Source organism: Scatophagus argus, chromosome 6 (assembly GCF_020382885.2).
Source record: "Scatophagus argus isolate fScaArg1 chromosome 6, fScaArg1.pri, whole genome shotgun sequence".
NCBI lineage: Eukaryota > Metazoa > Chordata > Actinopteri > Scatophagidae > Scatophagus > Scatophagus argus.
Genome location: NC_058498.1, coordinates 8,337,996 through 8,359,566, shown reverse-complemented (window position 1 = coordinate 8,359,566; position 21,571 = coordinate 8,337,996). Strand labels below are relative to the sequence as shown.

Sequence of the window (21,571 nt, the reverse complement as noted above, 5' to 3'; positions counted from 1 at the left end):
AGCATGGAAAAAACTTATTTTAGATACTGAGCACCCTATAGGTGGAATGAGTTACAGAAAAATGATAAAGTCTGTTATTACATGTTACTTCAAAACATTACACTGAGGCATTCTGAACGCTACTTGTTATTGTTTTTGTTAATGGAGTTAAAGTACATCATTAATGTGTTTATTTGTATGTCATTTTGTGGTTGAATTGTACTTGCTTTTGTACTGCATGTTTTTTTTTGTCCTTGTTTGCAGGCCTTGTTTTCAATTAGACTGTTTAAATAAAGGATCAACACAACATCTTCAGACCTAGACAGGATACGTCCAACAGGAAGAAATTTGGTAAGCACATTAAGTTTACTTTTATTCCACTGTGAGTCTAATAATCAGGCCACAATCCAGTTATTCCTGTATTCTGTCATTGTAATTGTGTTTCATGAGGGCTGTCCGCTTTTTATTGTTGTCCTGTCGTTTAAATCTTTAAATTTGTGGTCATTTATTGTTTTGAGGGATGTTTCTGCGTAAAAGCAATTTCCCGATGCTTAATGAACTCAGTACGCAATAAAAAGACCTGGGGGGTTAAAGCAGCTACCCCTCTGGAATAGATTAAAAATAGCAAAGAGAGTGAGTCGGATGGTTGGGTGTAATGTTCCTTTAAAGGCCGCTGCCCCCTGCAGCGTCGTCATTGCGCAGAACAGTTTGAACCAAAAAGCGGAGTGACCTTCCTCCGCTCTCAGTCTGAGAGGGGCAGCACTGAAGCAATAAGCCGGTCACAGCTCCTACAGCCCCCCTCCGCTTAAGCCTCAGAAATGAACAACAACTTAGTCGGAGATGAAGTCGGGTAAGATTCATTTAACAAAGCCGAATACTGCAGGCGCATAAAACTGTAAACTGCGCGGTAACTTATAGTTTACGTGCTGTCTTGTCAAGCTGTCATTTGACAGCTAACGTTAGCTAGCAGGCTAAGCTAGCTTTAGTAACTTAGCGAGATCGCTAGCCTGAGGAAAGACGGAGAAAAGTGTAAGTAGTTATCAAAGTAACCCAGTTGTTACCCTTATTGCTTACGGCGAAAGAGACCTTGTTTGTCTGGAGTGCTACTACTTAGCCTGTCAAGGGAATGCGTTAAAGTGTATTTACTTATTTCAGTGCAGTTTTCAGTTAGCTCGAAGCAACTGGGCTAGCTAAGCTAATGCTTGCCAGCGAAGCGAAAGTCTCCCTTCTCGACTTCGCCAATGCGAGGACATTTAGCGGGCACTGCTGGAGGATGGGGCATCCTGGTCCGCACTAACTAACCTTCCACTTTTGTCAAAGCACGCCACATACATACTTAACCCAACATCAATGAACTCGCTAGCTAGTTCGATATTGGTGCCGCTTAAACTGCCGTTAAACTTCTAGTTTTGCAACCCGGCATTCGAGTTCCCCGGTGCGCATGCAGGGAGCGGAGCAGCCGCTCTCTCCTCCGCTCCGCTCCGCTCCGCTCTGACTGGAAAATACTCGTGGTTTCAGTGCTGAGGACTGGAGGCGGTGGTAGACAGGCTGCTGTAGATTCTGGATTCAGTTTTGTCAGCTGAGGGTTGATTAGCTTGCTCAACGCTATGGCCCCGTCCCGGGGTAACTTACGTGGCAGGAGGTTCATAAAAAGACCATTTGTCGAGGCCATCGCATTCGTATCAGAGGACCAAAGTGACAGCCATGGCCACTGTTGGACCTTATTATGAGTTACATAAAAACGGTCATTTTAGTTGGAGCTGTGTGCATATCCCCCCAAGCTGCAGGAGCTCTGGTAGCAGCATTGCCTCATGTTGTGTAATATCTGTGTACTTGGCTGTTTAGTCAGCTGTAGCGTTGTTATACCTCTAAAACTGTGCTTTCAGTCTTATCCACCGAGACATCTGTGTTTTTACTCTCAATTCCCCGTGGTTTTGATGTCTTTTGTTTAGGACTTTGTCATGATGCTTGTGCTTTATAGTTTACTCTGACTGAAAGTGATCATCAATGACTGACTTAATGGTAATGTATCTACCTTTTTTCAGGAAACTTTTTGTGGGCGGATTGGACTGGAGTACCACACAAGGTAAGACACTCTATTTAGCCTGTTAAAAGGTCAGCCACTTCAAGCAGATAGTGTTTTTAATTAACAGGAATTTCTCTTGGTGACCCAGACAAAGCTGCATGGATTTGTGGCCTGTTGGGCTTTTTGTTGGGCTTCAAAGTTGAACAGACTTGATAGATTATCAAGTAATATTTAGTACTAAAATACAGAGAGGAGATGGGCATTATTATTGCAATATAAATCTCATTATTTTTTACTTCTGTTGAGTACTGATGTCAGTATGTGATATTTTGCATATGGCTGTTGGTGATTTCTTGCAATAATTAAAACAAAGGTGTGTGATATGATCTCTACTTGTACAGCTATGATGGTCAAACAGAGAGAGATTGTCTTGCTCATTCATTACTTGATCAGATGTTGCCTGATTTAAATAGCTGTTCACATTATGCTGTGTTCAGTGAGGTAACATATTGAACACATCATTTTGGTATTGTTATAAAAACCTTGGCAGCAGTCATAATTTTATTGCTGTCAGTAAAATTATGACTACTATGTGGTCCAAATGTTACAATGACTATGTTATTCAAGACGATATAAAGTGATTAATGTAATGATGACATGAAGTGGACAATAACACCACCGTCCATATTGACATTTCTGAAATATCAGAGCACTAGTACGATATTAATATCGTGATATATTAAGTCATCATCACGATGATATCAAGCTTGCAAAGTCCTAGAAATATATTATAGTGCAATACCATAGCCCTGCAGGAAACATTGCATTGTTTCAGCTGTACTGCACATTTTTTTGAGCCTGTGCGTTCATGCGGATAACTCAAGAATTGTCATCCAGACATTGTTGGTAGGGTCTGCTTGTGGCTTTGTTATTAATGCCGTTTCTTTGTGTCCGGAATATTTAATTGTATTTTTTTATACTTTATCCCTTTTATACATTATTTAACTAGAAGGGTACTCAGAAAACGACTTTTTATTTTTCTGATTCAGTGCTTTGTTTTTGCTAACCACCACTCTCTCTTAATTTACTCACTTTTCCGCTGCTGCTCTCTTCTGAGGACGAGGGGCCAACCTGCAGCTGAATCCTATGCTCATTCTGCGAAAGTGTAAAATATTTTGTCTATCCGCCTTGTGATTTGGATCCACCTCAAAATTTAATGTGCTTCTTACTTGGTCCATGTTATACTTCTCCACCAAGTTTCACAAAAATCCTGCCAGCAGTTTGCCTGTAACCCTGCTGACAAACAGATGAACAAACAAACAAACAAACCAACAAACTGGGCCAAAAACATGATGTCCTTGGTGGAGGTGGTTGCTGATGAACAGTCGCAAACCTCGACCACTGGTATCTGATATCTGGTCTGCGTATACATTGTCCTCTTATTCAGACTTTCCCAGAGGTGGTCTAGTTTGTATGAAGCACTTTACTGGCTCATGCTTGGTTGGTCATTGTGTAACTTTGCACAAGGACTTGTCTGTGTTAACAGCACTGTTAACATTAATATCTGAACCAGAGCGCTGTGTAACTCTAGCTTGTTTCCCTGGCGATGCCTCAGGGCTTCCCAGAAATGAGAAAAGCAATTACGTTAACTCTCTCCAAAGTGAGTCCTCATTTGTTCAAACTTGTATGCCTTGCTTCTGTGGGCGTGTATGGGTGTTACAGTGGTTGGGTGTACATTTAGTGCCATGCAATGTGACAGTGGGTCAGTGCTCTGTTTGCTGCTGAGGAGCATCATGTGTCTGTTTATATTTTTTTGCATAAAGAGACATTGGTTCGATTCCCAACATTCTGCCATAAGATAATATCAAGGTCAGTGAATGACTTGTAGTGTTCCCGGTGTAAATATATGACAAGTGGTGCTTGGGGTTTTTTTTTTCTTTTCACCTGTTTTGGTCCCATTTTCCATTTTAGTGCAGGTTGAAGTGCTGAAGATGTTTTCTTAGCATCATTTATCATAATGAAAGCACAAGTTCTATAAATCACGACTGTACTTCTTTGTGTTCAGTAGGCAGACTGGACTGGATTATACCTTCAGTATTGCTGTATGGTTTTGTGATTATTTTCATGAAGCAGATATGTCATGTTATTTCTTTTTTTTCTCAGAGACACTGAGAAACTACTTCTCACAGTATGGGGAAGTAGTAGATTGTGTCATCATGAAGGACAAAACTACAAATCAGTCACGAGGCTTCGGCTTTGTCAAATTCAAAGACCCCAATTGTGTACGGACAGTGCTGGAGACGAAGCCGCATAATCTTGATGGAAGAAATGTGAGTATTCTAAATCAAAGGAACAGATAGTCAAATCAACTGGCGTAATCTACCTGTGCTCTGTGTGAGCAGTGTGGAAAAACCTCATCCTGTATTTCATCATTCATAGGAGTTAAAAGTTATTCAAGGAGAAGTTTTCTGTGGGTTGTTCCTGCCTGCAGACATTAGTGCAGATGATGCTTTTTGCAAAGACTGACGTTTGTATGCCCAACAAGACTTACCTGTTTGAAGTCAAATCAGCAAAAGTGGCAGTTAAACATGAATTTCTCTCAGACGACTGAAAGGAAACAAGCTGCTGTTAATCTACTTTTCCCTGCGTTATTCCTCTCAGACGGTCAGCTCACCACGGATTACTTATTGCTTCCTTTGTTCTGTTGACAGAGGCGCAGAAGGGCATATTTATAGGCCACATTTTTAAAACTAATGTGTGTCAGTACATATGGTGCACTGTTGCATGAAGCAGCCAACATATTGTTATCGTGAAAAAGAACATATGAAGGTGCCTTTTATCTGGGCATTGATGTCAAACTCTCTCTGTCTGCTGTTAGATTGACCCGAAGCCTTGCACCCCCAGAGGAATGCAACCTGAAAAGTCTCGAACCAAGGAGGGCTGGGTAAGAGGAACCTGATTTCTACTGGTGAAGTTAGGTTAGGTGCTTCTGCTGCACTAGACTAAGGCGGTTGGCCTCTCCATTCCCTCCCGCTGAGGTTTGACTTTAGTCTCTTTTCATGGGCCATGAGGAGACCTCGAGCTTCATTTATAAAAACACTTTGACTTTGACCTAAATTGTTTTTTTGATCACCATTCTCAGATTTGTTTTTCTTCATACAGTGCAACATATACATATTGATACCTAATAAAGGGGTCATAGGCATGCATTGCCTTGATATATTGGAATTATACTAAAGCTTTTGTATTACCTTTTTTTGAATGTAGAACAATTTTCTTGATTTTCTAAATTTAGATGAAATTTCATGCCTTCTTAGTTGAGGTATGTTTTCCTCCCTCACTGAATAAAGCTGAGAAAACACAAGAGGGTTTAGAGAGTAGGCTGGTGTGGTTCAGAAAATTGCTTTCAGCAGTGATTTTTTTTTTTTTTTTTTAATTCTCTGGAGCAACTTGGGTAATTTGTGGGCCAATCAGCAATGCTGACAAGCCACTACAGATCTATTATAGTCATTTTGTCTGTTTGAGCAGCAAAGATTTTATTTATTGCACCTTTGCTGTCAATAAAACATGTTTATAAGTCACATTTGGCTGCAAAAATAGGTTGGAAGTCAGAAGCTTTTATAAATGAGGCTGGAACTCCATTAACTAACTTTAAGTCATGTAGCTGCTACACAATGTTTCAATAACAAAAGGAAAAAATGTAATTGTTAAAAGTCATTATTGTCGTAAGCAGCCTCTAGCCTTTATGGTGCCATGCACAGCAATGGTGGAATGCTTAGTGGTTGAGAGCAAGTGGAGAAAGCTGTGCTCTCTGGTCTGTAGAGACTAGTGTTTGCATTGACATGACATGTTAAGAATTATACCCCAGGGCAAGAGGAGAACCTAATTTCTTCTGCACTGTCTGAATAGATGATGGCTAACTGGCCCCTTCCCAGAGTGATCCTTTAACAGACATTGAAATCCATACACTCCCTGTTTTCTTTCAGAAGGGCAGCAAAGCTGATAGCAATAAATCAAAGAAGATATTTGTAGGTGGAATCCCCCATAACTGCGGCGAGCCTGAACTCAGGGACTATTTCAATAGATTCGGAGTGGTGAGTATTTCAATTCACATGATGCAAGTGAGTTCGTATCGTCATTAAGACTGCTTGAACGGATGTGACATTGAGCAGGGTCAATAATGAAAATGAAATGAAAAAACATGAAATTTGTAGTGAAAATAGTGGGATGAGATAGGCAAATTAATGATTAGTCCAAATTGAGGCAGAATATTTAATTGGATTAAGAACAAGCCGTGTTTTCTAAATTGAGCCGCTGTTTCCCTTTGTCCCATTCAAGGTCACAGAGGTGGTAATGATCTATGATGCGGAGAAGCAGAGGCCCCGAGGTAAAAGCTGATCCCGTTTTTTTTTCCTCTCCCCTCTCCATACCTTACCATCTTAAATCTCATGACAAACTATTCTGGCCCAAAGAGAAAAAGCCCATTCAGCCCCAGATATTCAATTTAAACACTGTCACCCATAACAGGAGTTTTGTGTAGGGTAAAAACACACTATTAAACACAAAACGTGTCAAATAAAACCTCATACAAAGTCACCATCAAGTGTAAAACGTAACATTTTTTGGAGGTGGAATGGAAAGCATTTCTGTAACATTAAGTACATTTCTCTCCAGTGAAATGCATGAAATTCTTAAACAGACATTAAGTGTTTTATGTCATGGTTATAAATTTGTGTAGTGTTGCATGTGATTTGCCCTCCTAATAGAACAGTAGGTGGCACCTTAAAGTCTCAGCATTTATCACAAGCTCAGTTGCAGGTTCTGATTTGGATTTGATGTAGTGTCCTTCAAGACCTTGTGTTAAACGTGGGTCTGTTCCAAGGACACATTTCTATTCTGCTAAATATATTGTTTTCAGAACATAAATGTTCTTCATGCAGAGCCAGGACAGAAGCTTAAAAGCCTTTAGTCAAGAATATTGGTTAAAACGCAGACTGGTTTCGACCTCACAAGGTCATCATCATGATGAAAGTAGTGCAAATGGTCATTTTCAAGATTAACTGCATGAGCAGTGTTCTTCTTGGGGTGACTATGATCACTACATCTGAATTTATTAGCCTGGCTAATGGTGCATATTTGGGCCCACCATAAATGAAATGAGATGTATGAGGAAGATTCATTGAGAGATTCAAGAGTGAGTAGAAAATCCACAGTGCTCACTCTCAGCAGAAATGTGTTAATCTGTTTATGTGAAGCTCATATGACGACTCAGCAGTTTGAGTAAATTAAATCTAATTCTTCCAAAGTGAACATCTTTTCGGGTGACTAACTCATCTCTTACGCTGCAGCCATGTTAGGATGGCATCTTGTAATGGCCAATGTTTACAGGAGGACAAATAACAACGTGCAGTGTTCATCTGGGCACCTGACTATTCAGACTTCAAAATGTGGATCTAACCTTTAAAGGACAAATCCACCCTAAAACAAATCGTGGCATTAGCTAGTGATCTACTAAACATTTTGATCTCCTTTCTGCTGTTTGCTTTTTTCCCTACTATGGATAACTGGCTACATATGTTACCCTGATTATGACAATTATGATGATGATGTTAAGTCAAAGAAGGCAGCTAAGAGTTAATTTCATTTCAGTTATTGGTTGAGCTTTTCTGTTAATAGATAACTTGTTTGAGCTTGAAAATGTTAGGAAAAATACAAGCAATCTTCCAAAGCTCTCAAATTGCTTATTTACTCAAACCAAAAGTCTGTTCTTAGTGAATATTTGTCAGGTTTCCTTAAAACAATGACCTAAACAGTTAAATCAGTAAGGAAAGTGGAAATGAAATATTAAGCTGTTTAAACTATCAAACATAAAACGTCCATTTCAGAAGTAGGGACGCCAGATAATTCCCACAGCAGTTTCCATACAGTCTGTGAGATCGCTGAAAATTCTTCTCTGCCAGAAAATGTCCACAAACACTTACACACTGCAGAAAGTTCATGCATCTAATTTGAAGGTGGTTCACAGGCGTTGTGGAAGGCAAAAGAGATCAGTAACTGAGGAAGAAAAGGCAGATTGCAGCGAAGTAGGTGCTCCAAAAAATACAGTGCTTTATCACAACATGCAACTGACACATTGGGCACAGTTTGGGTGTCTAAGGGAAGATCTGTCCTTCAAAGAGCCTGGTTTCAGTCCAAAGGCTGGAGGTGAATATTACATTGTTATCACTAGAACAATGGGGTAATTTAAAAAGGTTTTTACGTGTCCTTTTCCGTTTCGAGAGCCTCTCCGACCATCTTTCCCGACAGAAGAAATGACAGACCTCAAAATCTCCGAAAAGTTTATATAGTTAGTCATAAATGTGTCATGAGTTTGTGACATGTGCAGACACTTTTAGCACGGATGGCCTCACTGGGAATCAGACCCCCATGCCACTGGCAGTGTTGGTGTCAGACTCTGCTCGCTGAGTTACAGTCACAGCTGTTTCATCTGTCCTACATTGCTATGATGCAGCGGCCGCTGACCCACAACAGCATGTTTTACTGCTCTTTCTTCAACACCCTCATTCGTTCTCTATTGGGAGAAACCCAGAATAGTTTGTCATTGGAATTTAACATGACGTATTGTACCAGTAACAATCATTAAATAATCTTTAATCGTATAAACAGTTTCTTTTACTAAAACCGTTAGACTTTCAACATTGGAATAAGTTTTCTTTGCCTTGATTTAGATGTAACTGATACATGTATCTTAAATGGCACAGTGTGTGTTTTCCCATATTTAGAAAGTTAAGTATTTTTGTAAGTAAGCCCTTTCTATTTTTCTTTCTTCTGTCCCCCTTCTCCTTGTGAATGGTTTGAATGTGATTAACAGTGTCTCTTAAGATTTGTCTTTTCTCCTTTAGGTTACTGTGCATTGACTGGTAGCACAGAGGTACAGGCCAAATGTAAAAGCACCCAATTTTTTTTTTTACTTGATCAGAATGGAGAGTAGACAAAGTTGCATCACATTGTGAAGTTTCTCTGTAATTAGAGAGGAAGAGTTTGTTGAGAATTTGCCTCCAGTTTATCTGAGTGATAGTTAAGCAGCAGTTGAAGTTTTCATTCTTATAGTGGTGTGTTAGATGAAAATAGGTCCCTGATATTGACTCGCATCCTCTGAATGATTGTTATTTTTTTTTTTAATTTAAGAGGAGCTGATTTTGACAGACAATTTCACTGTAAATTTCACAAAAATGTCTAAAAATAGACCTTCTACAAAATTCCATGCCCTTAAATCAAATGCTTGTTTAGTTTAGAGTTAATGTAATCATAGAGAGAACTTAGGGCTTTGTAATTAATGGAGATTTACATCATCAGTTACTTAAATTGTGAGAAATGCGCAGTAGTAATTTTCTAGAGCCCATGGTGATATTTTAAAATCTTATTTACTTAAATGTTCATGTAGTCATCAAGATCTATCAAAATTTTTTGACAAATCGATCATCAAATAGTTGTTAAAGCTCAATGTCAATGGTCCCAGTCGACGTCTGTCCTTCTGAGTTACAGGCAGTCCACACTAAGTGGTAGCTCCATGTCATTTAACATTTTTTAAGAATTTGGTCGATTAAGAGTTCATATCTAATTTAAGTAAAAAGTTTTGAAAATTTCAACTAGACACAACTAGACACACTGCAACCGAGATCTGTCAGTCTCTTAATGTGTCAACTTGGTTTCAGATTTAGATTAAGGACGGGTCATTGACAGATGTTATTAATAGCAATAGATCATGAAGCTTGGGAATGATTGGCATGGTACTAGAGGTCTCTAAAATCTCGGTTGTCTCTTAGGATGTTTAATTGGATTCAGGTTAGGTCCCCAAGTAGAGTTGTGCACACAACCCAATTCTGCCACAGCGGAAAGTTAATCAAATTGAAAGTAGATCACTGCAGTGTAGTACGGCCTGCTAGCACTCTGAAAAGTTCTGTTACAGATAGCTAGCCAGATAAAGAAAAGCTTACTTTGCAGTTGGCGCAATCAAAACATTGGATCAGAAAGTTCTTAGACTTTGCATTCTTGTTGGTGAACTTTGTTTATCCCCCATGGAAACTCCTCATCAAAATCAGCAACTCGCCACTTTGGTAAGCCAGTAATGGCCTATATCTTTGTGTTACCGTTGTGAGCAATATTTTAATTGTCCATTTTAGGCTTATCCTGGCTGACTCAAAAGTAAAATACCGAATTTGGGAAAGCTTGGAGAAAGCTTTAGGCATTCTACAGTTTGTGTTTCTCCATATTTTTGTGATGCATTAACAATGGCTGCTGCGAGTGTGTGCTCCACAGCAATGTACCAAGGGACAGATCAAGGTGGGGTTTGGATGAAACGGCATGAAGTAACAAAAAGTGGTATTGGTTCAATTGGCATTTATCAATGTTAGAGGGTGGAAGATGGATTTGAATTGAATGTGAGATTTCACATTAAATCAAATGCTGCACTCATCAGCTTCCATGTTTAGCAGTTAAACAGGCGTGTGTTGTTATCCGCTCAAAATATTTCACTGCACAGTAAAGAGAAAAGTTTCCTTCAATCCCCCAGGCTTTAGTCTTGGATTTGTGTTGTTCTGCAAGTCTGCGACATCATCCGAACCCCAGGAGCCTCTTGCTCAGTCTTGACGGATCCTCAGTCTGCTGAAGCCCAATACTGTTCTTCATCTTGTGTTGTCACAACCCCCCTGCTACCTTGATTCACTCTTGGTCGTTGGCTAGGTTTTGGATTTATTACTTTCGAGGCCGAACAATCAGTGGACCAGGCTGTCAACATGCATTTTCACGACATCATGGGCAAAAAAGTGTGTAGTTGTAGTTTTATTTTACCCTTAAGATCAAACAGAGGCTTGGGCGACGAAGTGAGAATTTTGCTATTATGCTGTTTTATTAGTTAAAGCTCCTTTTTCCAGTTGCAACCATTAGTGACCATAGCATCACAGCACAAAGTTATCCTTTAACATCTTAAAATGATCAGACCACTAAATTAATTTACTCATTATTGTTATTTTCTCCAAACACGTACTGCCCTCACACTTAACCGATATGGCTTATAGTTTCCAGAGGCACAATGCGCCTTCACAAATGCTGCTGTATTACAGCTTCTATTGTCGCCCAAGGCTTTGTTTAAACTGACCACTCCTTTAGGATGTCTAAGTGCAATAGATTATATTATGTATAATATTCAAGTTATGTCATTTCTCTCATTTACAGAAGTAGAAAAGAAAAGATCTAAAGAGAAAATTTCACTGAATATAAAGCACCTAAAGGATTGGTCCCATCAGTTCTCTTTCTTTTGTTTTCTGATGTTTTGTTGGCAGGTCACTTACACGTCAACATGTTTTCTTTTTTCTTTTTGAAGTTAAAGAAAAAGCTCAAGTCAGTGACCTCAGTTTAAGAATCTCCATACTGTGTCTGTCAGACCTCTAAAATGCTGCTCAGGATGAGACTCGAGTCTCGCAGCAGTATTTGCGTGTCACTTCTTAGTGTTTGTTTTATCTCAGCATGGGTACCAGATGGATGGGGTTTACTGCACAAAGACAATTCAGATTTCACTGTCAGGTAAGCTGTCCTTCCAGGACAAAATAATAGATTTACTATGGTGTTATATATTCAAGCATACCTCCTAACCTTCTGGCATTTCTTCTTTTGTTCTATTTCTTGTGGCAAACATCACCCACCTGGCACCACAGCTGATTAAAACAACCCATTAAAAAAACGTTTTAGTTCTGTAGCAAAAGAAAGTGCTACTTGGTACATATCTGCCTAGGATTGCTCCTGACACTCGGGTTTTAAATGTACATTTAACGCTCTCAATCATTAACAGCCCCTTGTTTCCCCAGTAGACATTTTGTAATTAGCAGCTTTTAAACCACTCTACAGAGATACCAGAGGAGGGATGTTCTCCATGCTGACAGTGATGGTTTGTGGGCATAAAAAAAAGATCAAAGTCAAATGCTCAGTAATATTGCGTGTTAACTCGTTTCTGTACTTGGTATTTAGATGGCTCCTTAAGTCTTTTTTTTGTTGGTTTGTTTTATTGTAAGGGGGCATTTTGTGTTTTTATTTGAGAATTTGGACAGTAGAAAAATGACAGGAAAAAGGGGAGAGATGGAGAATGAAATGCAGGAAAAGGTCCTTGCCTGCAGTTGAACTAGTGTTATTGCAGGTTGAGGTCAGCAGTTTAACCCCCCCAGCCCTCCAGAGACCCCTTCGTCTACTTATTGTAAACAAACAATAAATGGAAGCGTGTTCTTTTCTTGTGTGTTAATTAATTTTTAATTACTTTTTCATAGAAGAGGACTATTAGACAGGGTGTTTTGTAAAAACCTTTCCTGAACCAAATTGAAGATGGATTTATCAAGCTAAATCAATGATATTGAGTTGCAACACAAGACATTTTATGGAAATGTTTTGTAAAAGCTGATTATTACATTAAAAAGATGGTCCGAATCCCATTTCCTCTGTAAATGATTCAGCCCAACCTGTATACTCTCCGGTGGTATGCACCCCCTTGACTTTGTCCTGGTTTCCAGCAGGAATCAAGGATTGACTTAATCCATTGTTCTTGACTTGACATTACCTTACGCTGGGACTTGAGGGAGGCTGGGAGATATGAGTTACAAAATTAGAAATTGGAGCACATCAAACTGTGGAACAAATCCCAGTTCTGCTGTTGGGGACTGTACAGAAGTCATGGTATCCATCACTCGTAGCTGTGATGCCCACGGGAGAAAGTGCTCAGGTAGCTGCCGGCGGCGGGGAGGCCACTGCCGGAAACACGTGCATGTAATTAGGTCGACAGAGAAGGAAGAGGGGAGGCTGGGGAAGGTGGCAACACCTTAAAGCTGGGAGGAATTTGTGATTCGTTTTCCTCCTGCAAGGTGACCCCAATAACTCAACCCCTCAGTCTATTTCTGGTTGGCTCCCCCTTAGTCTCAGCCTGTTTCTTTGCTCTGGTTTACAGGAAGTAAAGTTTTATTATTGGGGCAATAAATTTGTATTCGACCTAAGGCATCAAACTATTACAGCAATTGACAAACTATATATAAAAGTCAAATTTAAGTAATGTAATGAATGAATAAAGTCAGTTTCTGAGTGTTTAGTAAGGCAGTAGTTCCAACACAAATGGTGTTTTTTATTATTATAAATATCACCCAAAAAAAACTTGAGGTCACCATTGTAACCTTTAAGGTTTTTGTTTTATAAAGACGCTGTCCTCCAGCAATGACTTGACATTATAATTGGGTCGAAGTGTATCAGCCACTTGTACTTAATTGAAAAAAATTGTCTCACGTTTGACACAGTATGAAGATTCAATTTTACAGAAAAGACTGTTTTGTACTCTCTGCATGTTTACCTTTATATATTCTGTTAGCACAGAGATACAGCTTTGTTTCTCCAGTTCATTAACCCCCCTCCCCCAAAACTTATTCCAAATAAAATAAGAATGAGATTCTTTATATTTTTTATATGGAGAAAGGTAAGTCATGACCTTCCATTAGATGACTTTATCATACATAGGGCTATTCATTTGAGGGAAAAAAAAATAAATAAATCTATGTTTCTCAGGTACATCTTAAAAGGCTGTGATCTGGATATGGAGATGCATTTCAGAAAACTGTGTGTCCTTTGAAAGATGACTTTGTGTACTGTGATATTAACATTTGATAGTTGGTACCTGAGACACATAGCTGTACAGCTCTCCTGGCTACACAGCAATATCGATTAACATAGTTGCCCCTCATTATTTTAATAAACATAAAGTGAAAGATGTCAGAGTTCCCCCAAATGTTGAGATTAAACAATCAGTGGTAGGACAGGTCTGTCTAGGTGAGGGACTTCGTGGGCCTTATACTGGTGTTGCCAAATGTGCCCTCCTTGTCCTTTTGTCCAGGTGGAAGTGAAGAAGGCTGAACCTCGTGACAGCAAAGCTCCTGGCCAGCTTGGCCCTGGCCAGTGGGCACCCAGGGGCATCTTGAGTGCAGCTAATGGTTGGACAACACAGCCCGCCCAGGGTTGGCAACAGGCTTACGGGCCACAGGGTGAGTGGGAACAAGTCCCAGAGCGCAGCAAGTCAGGCTCGCAGTTCAGAGGAAAACGTAGTAGCGACTGTTTATATGTGGTAAACCGTCTGCTTTAACATTAACCTTGTGCATGTAGGTCACTGCTTGTACTGTCAGTTGAATGTTGAACCAGATTCTGTGAACATTTTACATTTCAGGCAACAATATATTGTACTCATTGTTAACTTGTTTTTTCTCTTCCTGAAGGAGTGTGGGTGTCAACTACCGGCCAACCCATAGGTAGGTGTTGTCCACATGAGAACACACAGAAAAACTATTTTCCTTTTGATTTAACGGCGAATTGCTTGTTTTTCTGTATGTTGCATAAATTAACAGATCAAACTTCAGATAGAGTTTTGTGCCTTTGCCATGTGATCATGTGCTTATCTTGACGCACTTCTGTCACAGAAATGGGCTTGTATTCTGTGTGGCCAATAAGCTGATGACAGTTAACAGCACGTGTTATCACTGATTCATAATGGCTAAGGCTGCTGATAATTTGCTGCTTGAGACAGATGGCAGCCTTGAATAGATTCCAGCCTCCCCCTGCTATTGGTCAGGCTCGGTTTCATATCAACACCTCCAGGTCAACCTGCAACGCTCACTGCAGTGCCGGCCCTGTGCTCGCTCAGTTTCATTCAGCTTCAGATTGTGTCCTGCAAAACCATTTATATAACAACTTTCTGTCTGTTACGCTGCTCAGTAAAACAATGGCAGATTGACAATGATGGAGATACAGTACATCTGTGCTTCCACTGTGTTATTATTATTATTATTATTATAGAAATCGTGCATATATTTATGTCAGAATATTGCTGTAAAATACATCTGTTCTGTTTTGGAGCAGGTGGGTATGGACCTCCATTGTCGGCAGGTCGTGGAACCCCCGCACAACCTCCGTCACCCTTCAACGCATTCCTGGTCACGACCCCGGCAGGTGGCTTTGCTGCACCTCAGGGCTACCCTCAGCAGGGCTACAGCACAGCACCTCAGTTTGGTCAGTAATACTGATATACTCACTCATTACACTTGAATGATCTTCTGACAACACTGCAAAGTGCTTACAGCTATTGTGGCACATGTAAAGGTAACCCTGAGAACTAGGTGGCGAGGAGGATGCCTGGGATATTCAGCTGTCAGAATTCTATTTCTTTGCTAAAAGATGTTCACATTTTTGTCTCTAGATGTTTCCCTTAGAGTGCAAAAGTCTCCCAACCGACAGTTAGATCATCAACATTAAAAACAATTTCTCATTGTTTTTTAGGTCGTGGCTTCCCAAGGCAGCATTTCTTTTCATCTAAAATGTCTAAAATTTAATCTATGTCAGGTTTTTCATGCAGCTTTGCTGTTGCTGTGGTCAGGGAGGAACCTCCACCTTATCAGACATGGACAGTGTGACTCAGACACCCAGCATGAAATGTTGCTAAGAAGCATGTGGGGAGATTATTACTTTTCACCAGTTAAACCTGTTGGCAGTTAACTAAATATTAGAAAACTGGGAAGCAAGCCTAAAGTGATTGGTTACAAAGTGTGTTGGCAGAGGTGGTCATAATTTGATCTGGCAGTTGACAGCTTATATTTTTACAGCCTAAAATGAAGAGAGATTTGTTGGAGAAAGGGATTAATACCTTGACTAGCAATGTCATCTAGATCTTTTTTTGTTTCCATTCATAATGCAGGTGAAGACTGAAGTCAACTACTTGTGTGTTTTACTCATGGACTAATGCTGGGGCTTGACCAGGGTCATCTGGTCTAATGCTTTTGTATACACACATAATCCAAACCATCTGTGATAAAGCACTACTAGCAAATGATCTTCAGAGGAATGTGATAGAAATGATCTTATTATTCTTAACAGGTTACAGTTTCGGCACACCCCAAGCAGACCAGTATGCTCCACAAGTTCCTCCTCCACCCACCACTCCAGGAACTGCACCTCTGGGCTTTGCCCCCGCCACCACACCAACTCAGGACTTGAGCAAAGCTCCCACTGGGCAGCCTGAGTTCCCTTATAGCCAGTACGGTAAGAAAAGCATTGTGCGTTGACGAGTGTGCGACCCCTTTCTCTCCCATGTACTTTTTTATATACCCTTTGGCCTTGCCTATCTCCTTGGATATTTTATTGGATGCAGCAGCTCATTTAAGTGCATATCTACAACTCTTAGACAAGCAGGAGCTTGCTCTTGGTACCATTTAGCTTGAACAGCTACACATCCATACATGCTTCTTGCATACATGAACCCCTCTGGCTCTGCTGTGAAGATGCTGCTGAAGTTTCATCATATCCAGGAGTCTTCCGCAGTCATTTCTGTCAAGTTTTTCCAGCTGGGCTGTGGATTAGAAAAACGGTTGGTAGGTCTCGTTAGGTTTGAATTAGATCATCCTGCCTTGCAATGTTTTCCTTTAATTTGTTTTGTTTTCCATTTTTATTTTATTTTGATTTTTCAAGGGAGTGCAACCTTCTCCTGACGGACTGTACTAGACAACTTGGTTCAAATATTCCTCCCTTTTAATTGCTCCCCACCCTTCTACACCTCCTCCTGCTCTTCCTCCCTGTTGATGAGTGTGCTGGCTTCTTTTCCTGGTCTTGGCACGATCGCCATAGAAGAACACCAGCATGACAGTATTATGCCCATGAAACCTTATTTCTGGAATTAGGCATGTCTAACCTGCCAAGCTACCTATTAAAAATTTTCAACATGTCCATCAGTTGTCAGTCCAGAGCTTTGTATGCTTGTCTGGAAAATGTGAACTTTGGCCTTATAGTTACATGTAGGTATTTGTCAGACTTTTTTGACTAATGCGTCTGTAGGTTTTACTTTCTGGTGGATGTCTTTGTGGTCTGGACTGTTCTAGTCTAGTCAAACATTACCTTTTGAACAGTATTTGGCCAGATTCCTGTCGGCGTGCAGGGAATTGAAAATAAGACATTTTATCAAGCCACTCTTGTGACAATTTAGAAAATGATGTATCTTATTAATTTCTGTTATTAAAGCATTTAGAGCGTAGCTTCTCGAATGACATAATGTATACTCCTGCAGGAGTAAGGGTTTGAGATCATCCTGAGAGCACAAATGGAGGCTCAGCTCTGAACCAAAATGAAAACTGACACACTGTGAAAACTAACTAGCATCCATGGAAAAGGAACAAGCTCTGCCTTCATTCAACCCTCACCCATTCAGCCACATGAGCACACAGTCACAGATAAGAGTCAGATGTTCATTCAGCAGCTACATTCAGTTTTTGGGCTGGCTGGTATTTTTCTTCTGACTTGGCTGACAGCTGCTTCACACTGCTGGATCTACATTTAAATTCAGTCATGTGATCGCCGTCAGCCATGACAGGTGCTCATCTTGTTCAGTGTTTGCTGCTCGTGCTTATTTTCCATCCAGCTTTTTGCATTTAGTGTTGGCTGCCTGTTCAGGCACTTAGTCCAATAACTGAAGTCAATAGTACTAAACAGTCTCACAGGGTTTTTTTTTTTTTTTGACATGAGCAGAAATCAGAAAGGCTGATGATGTTGTGGACACAAATCACACAACTCTATCATGAAAGTGTACACAGGAGTAGGAACTGGACATGTTCACATGTGTAAGGTTAGTGAATGATTGAGGTTAGACAAATAAAGCAAGTTTGTTTTCATTAAAGGTGGAGTTAGGGAGTCAAAATCATTTGGTTAGAGTAAAGGTCAAACCAGTGGTTTTGCATGTTTAATTCAGTGCCATCATTTTCTACTGCATACCATTTAATGTTAATCATTCCCACCTTCCAGGCAGCCATTGACTTGATTGATGGGTCATTCCTCACTATAAACAGCTTGATGTTGATTTTTTTTTTTTTTTTTTTGTCAAACCCCTTAGTGCATCCAAGAATTGACTGCTGAGGAGCAAATTTAATGTGAGAAATTGATATAGATTTTTCTGGGTAAGATTTTTTTTTTGGCATCTTGGGGTTGTTGAAAGCACTTGTTTTGATGCCATGTTACTCAGAACCAGGGTTATATAAGTAACCTAAAGTTGAGAAAATAATCAGTGCTTACAACCGGAGTACCCAAAAACAAGAACATATTTTATTTTTTTTGTCACATCATGTTGGAAATTAATGGAGATCAGTGGCAGCTTGGAATCTGGGAAATCAATCCAGAAGCTTATGACCTTCTTTGGAAAATATTTGGCAACAAATATGTGTCATATATAAGAAATAGTATTTTGCCAAATGCAACTTGCAAAACTACTGGTATGGTTGTTGTAGTTCCTGTTTGTGGTTGTTTTCCTCTGATATTTTCTTGGTAGGAAAACATAGTTCTTACATTACTTACCTCATAGCATATCATGCACATTTTACAAAATTTCGTGAGACCAGGCTGACATGATTTCAAATAAATAAATAAAAACATCAGGCGTGCTAGCAGATAGCTCACACACTCACACTCCCATTTTGTTTTGACTTTTAGATGAAGCTGAGCAGTGACGCCTCTCCAAGAATAGTGCAGCAGCAGTAAATGATAATAAATGTACAGTTCTGTTAGCTCAGTAAGGGGGGAAACTATGTAAAGTAGTAGGCCAGCAGTATCTGGGTTCAGTCAACCTGGTCTCCTCATCTCCCTGATAGGCTTGGGTAACTACCCTCAGGACCCCTCTGCCTACGGACCAACGCGTCCTTCTCACAGTTATGGTCAGGATGAGCAGGGAGGATATAGTGCAGGTAGGTGCCAGCATCGTCTTCTCCAACCACGAAAAGTAGCATTTGTCCAGTACTGTAGTGTTAATAGAGCTGCAACCTGGTTCTTTTCCTCTTTTCTTTTGCTTTGTGTTTTGTATTTTGCATGTACATTTTGCATGTACATACAAATTACCCTGTGCACTCTTGTATAGTAAAAGATGGCCAGCGACAGCCTCGCAGCTGAGTGGATTTGAAAGAAATTTACATTGAAATTTGACATCCGGAGCTCTAAGCATGTTGTCTCCCTCAGCGGCTATAGCTTTACTATACCAAGACTAACCATGTCTTCCTCTTTTGTCCACTCTGTCTGCATTGCTTTGCTGATTATCAAAGGATGATCTAATGGTCAGAAAATTTGTTCATGGTTCAGTTGTCTGTATGCATCAGCAGTCCATTCACCCATTGTTTTTTCCCCATGTACTGTCTCTACATTATAGCTAGAGTGGTGAGGAAGGAAAGAAGATTGAAAGGAGGACACGAAGCCAGTAAATTTCCAGTTTATCTCAGATTGTTCTGCTGGGTGGTCCTGTTGGGACTGCTCCCTGTTCTTCAGATTTATTATTTTTGTTCTGTTCACTGAGCACTTTAAGCACCTCAAAAGAAATGTGTTAAATTTTCTAACTTTCCCCCTTTTTTCTTTCTTTCTGTCTTTCTATCTCTTGTCTTACCATTCCAGTTATTTATTACATTCCCCAATCCAGTACTTACTAGTGACATTTCAAAATTAAACTGGGCGCTACCAGGGTAGGAAAACAAACATTCACCAGCAAGGCGCTGAAGCTGTGTTTTTTTGTTTTTGTTTTTAATCAGCCATTTGGTAGCAAACCTTTTTTTCAACCTTACACGCCCTTTGGCTTGACAGTGACAATGGTTGCTGGGTTTTGTGTTGCAGCAGCCATTTTTCTTCCAGGCAGATTAGTTTCCTTCCCTGGGTGTCATTTTGGTTCCCTTGTGTGTTTACAGGGATATGGTGCCATCCAGTGTCTGAACAGAAAACATTGTGCGTGTTGCACTGATCATCAATCAAATCTAGAGACTGTTTTCCTCAATGAAGGCCATTTTAAATTAAATTGACCTTTAAAATTGTATTTTTTTGTCTCTCTATATTTTAACATTATTATGAAAAAAAAGTCATCATTAAAGGGCTCATTGAAGGAATACAGTATTTGAATCTAGAGGAAAAATCCACCATGAAACCTTTAAACTCTGGCAATGCACAAATATTTGATTAATTGTTTGTTGGGTCACAGTTCCTTTATGTTATGATGAGCATTATTCATAGCACTTCACAGTCAAACAAACAATATAAGAACATAATTCTGGCTTCTTTTTTAGTCTGAATGCATATATAGTCAAGAGTTCATTACAGAGTTTATTACACTTGTCTAATCTACTCCCAGGCATTACAGGCTGGTGATAAAGTAGATGCTGGGACGAACTGGTCATACTGGAACAAGAAATCACCAGCATGATGAAAATCATTTTGATGTGAAGCACCAATGTTTCCAACAGCCTCGGTATTTCGAAAAGCACAGTTGTTCACCAAAAATACACTTATTTAATCAGAGATGATCAATTGGAGTACAGGTTATGTAGTGTGTGGGTGAGGGGTGGATTTTTCCTTGACATTAAAATAACATTTTACTGTTAAAGCAGTAAGGCTTCTCCCTGAGCACCATCTGGTGAGCTGATACTAAAATCCTCTCGGCTCTGACCTGGCCTCTCCTCTCTGTTGTCCTCCTCAGGGTACGGGCAGGACCTGACAGCCTTCGGCCACAGCTTCGCAGACCCCAGTCAGCAGACGGCCTCGTACGGGGCCCCGACAGCACAACCGGCCACAGCCCCACAGCCTGCGGCCAGTGCGTTCGGCAGAGGGCAGAACCACAACGTACAGGGCTTCCACCCGTATCGACGCTGACCGCCACCTCTGGGCAGGGCTGCTCTGTAAAGTTAAAAAAAAAAAAAAAAGAAAAAGAAAAAAAAAAGAAAGAAAAAAATAGAAATAAAAAAAGAAGTCAGGGAAATGTGTGTTCTCGCTAAAAAACAAAACTGGAGTTCTGGATTGTTCCAAGGGAATGTTGAATGCACACAGTTTGTGAAACAGAAACGTTTGTGAAAGCAGGGATTCTAGTAAATTCAAATGGGGTGTAAAGAAACCCAGGTTTTTTTTGTTTGTTTGTTTGTTTTTGGGGTTTTTTTGGCATTAACTTAAAGAACATTCAGCAGAAAGAAGCTTTTATCCCCTCCCCCAGCCCATGTTTTATAGTAGAACTAAACTCCTTTGCAATAATTTTGATTGTCTGGTCAAACACTAGCACAGAGACTATATGTAAAGAGACTTGCATATAAATATGTATATTTATGGTGGACACAAACGAAAACAGGGTCTCAAGTTTCCTCAGCTTTAAATTCTAGGGAAAAAATGTTTTTATTTTTCATTTGGTGAATTTTGTTTACTTTCTGAGCCTTTAAAGTTTGTTTAAAATGGAGATTATGAATATATATATTATACACAAACTGTGCAATTTTTTAAAAGAGAATTTTGTACTATAAATGTACACTTTGCTTGTTTTTTTATTTAAAGATGTAGACTTCCCTCAGGTGGCTCTTTTGGGTGCATTTTTTGCACTTGCGCAAAAAGAAAAAAAAGGACAAATTATTACAAAAATAAATGTTTCAAGGAATACGGTGCTTGTCTCAGATGTTTGTGTTTGGGTGTGTATTCGTTTATGGTATTTCGATAAAAGATTTGCGTAGA

The 21,571-nt window shown here is 39.8% G+C and overlaps 1 protein-coding gene and 1 long non-coding RNA gene across 10 annotated transcripts; both read left to right on the top strand.

The window, feature by feature from the left end:
• Positions 1-231: 231 nt before the first annotated feature.
• Positions 232-21,497, top strand: dazap1 (DAZ associated protein 1). Of its 9 annotated transcripts, none has more exons than XM_046391629.1 (14): positions 232-330; positions 2,025-2,065; positions 4,169-4,335; positions 4,884-4,949; positions 5,992-6,099; positions 6,344-6,392; positions 10,748-10,830; positions 13,923-14,070; positions 14,299-14,331; positions 14,936-15,088; positions 15,950-16,114; positions 18,703-18,795; positions 19,251-19,298; positions 20,559-21,497. In XM_046391629.1, exons 3-14 carry the CDS (start codon positions 4,222-4,224, stop codon positions 20,729-20,731), a joined length of 1,233 nt encoding a protein of 410 aa, XP_046247585.1. In that variant the 5' UTR covers positions 232-330; positions 2,025-2,065; positions 4,169-4,221; the 3' UTR covers positions 20,732-21,497. The 9 variants fall into 9 exon arrangements, with proteins under 9 accessions (XP_046247585.1, XP_046247581.1, XP_046247580.1 ...); XM_046391625.1 differs by lacking the exon at positions 232-330 and adding an exon at positions 676-829 and having other exon boundaries at positions 5,995-6,099; XM_046391624.1 differs by lacking the exon at positions 232-330 and adding an exon at positions 676-829 and having other exon boundaries at positions 14,939-15,088.
• Positions 16,121-16,797, top strand: LOC124060534. Its single transcript, XR_006843587.1, has 2 exons — positions 16,121-16,439; positions 16,541-16,797. It is a non-coding gene; the product is annotated as an uncharacterized LOC124060534 (long non-coding RNA).
• Positions 21,498-21,571: the final 74 nt, after the last annotated feature.

Coding starts and splice junctions, on each gene's coding strand:
- dazap1 (XM_046391623.1), top strand. CDS start 798: ATGAACAACAACTTAGTCGGAGATGAAGTCGG. Junction 2,066..4,168: donor GGACTGGAGTACCACACAAG/GTAAGACACTCT, acceptor TTTTTTTCTCAG/AGACACTGAGAAACTACTTC. Junction 19,299..20,558: donor GAAAGGAGGACACGAAGCCA/GTAAATTTCCAG, acceptor TGTCCTCCTCAG/GGTACGGGCAGGACCTGACA.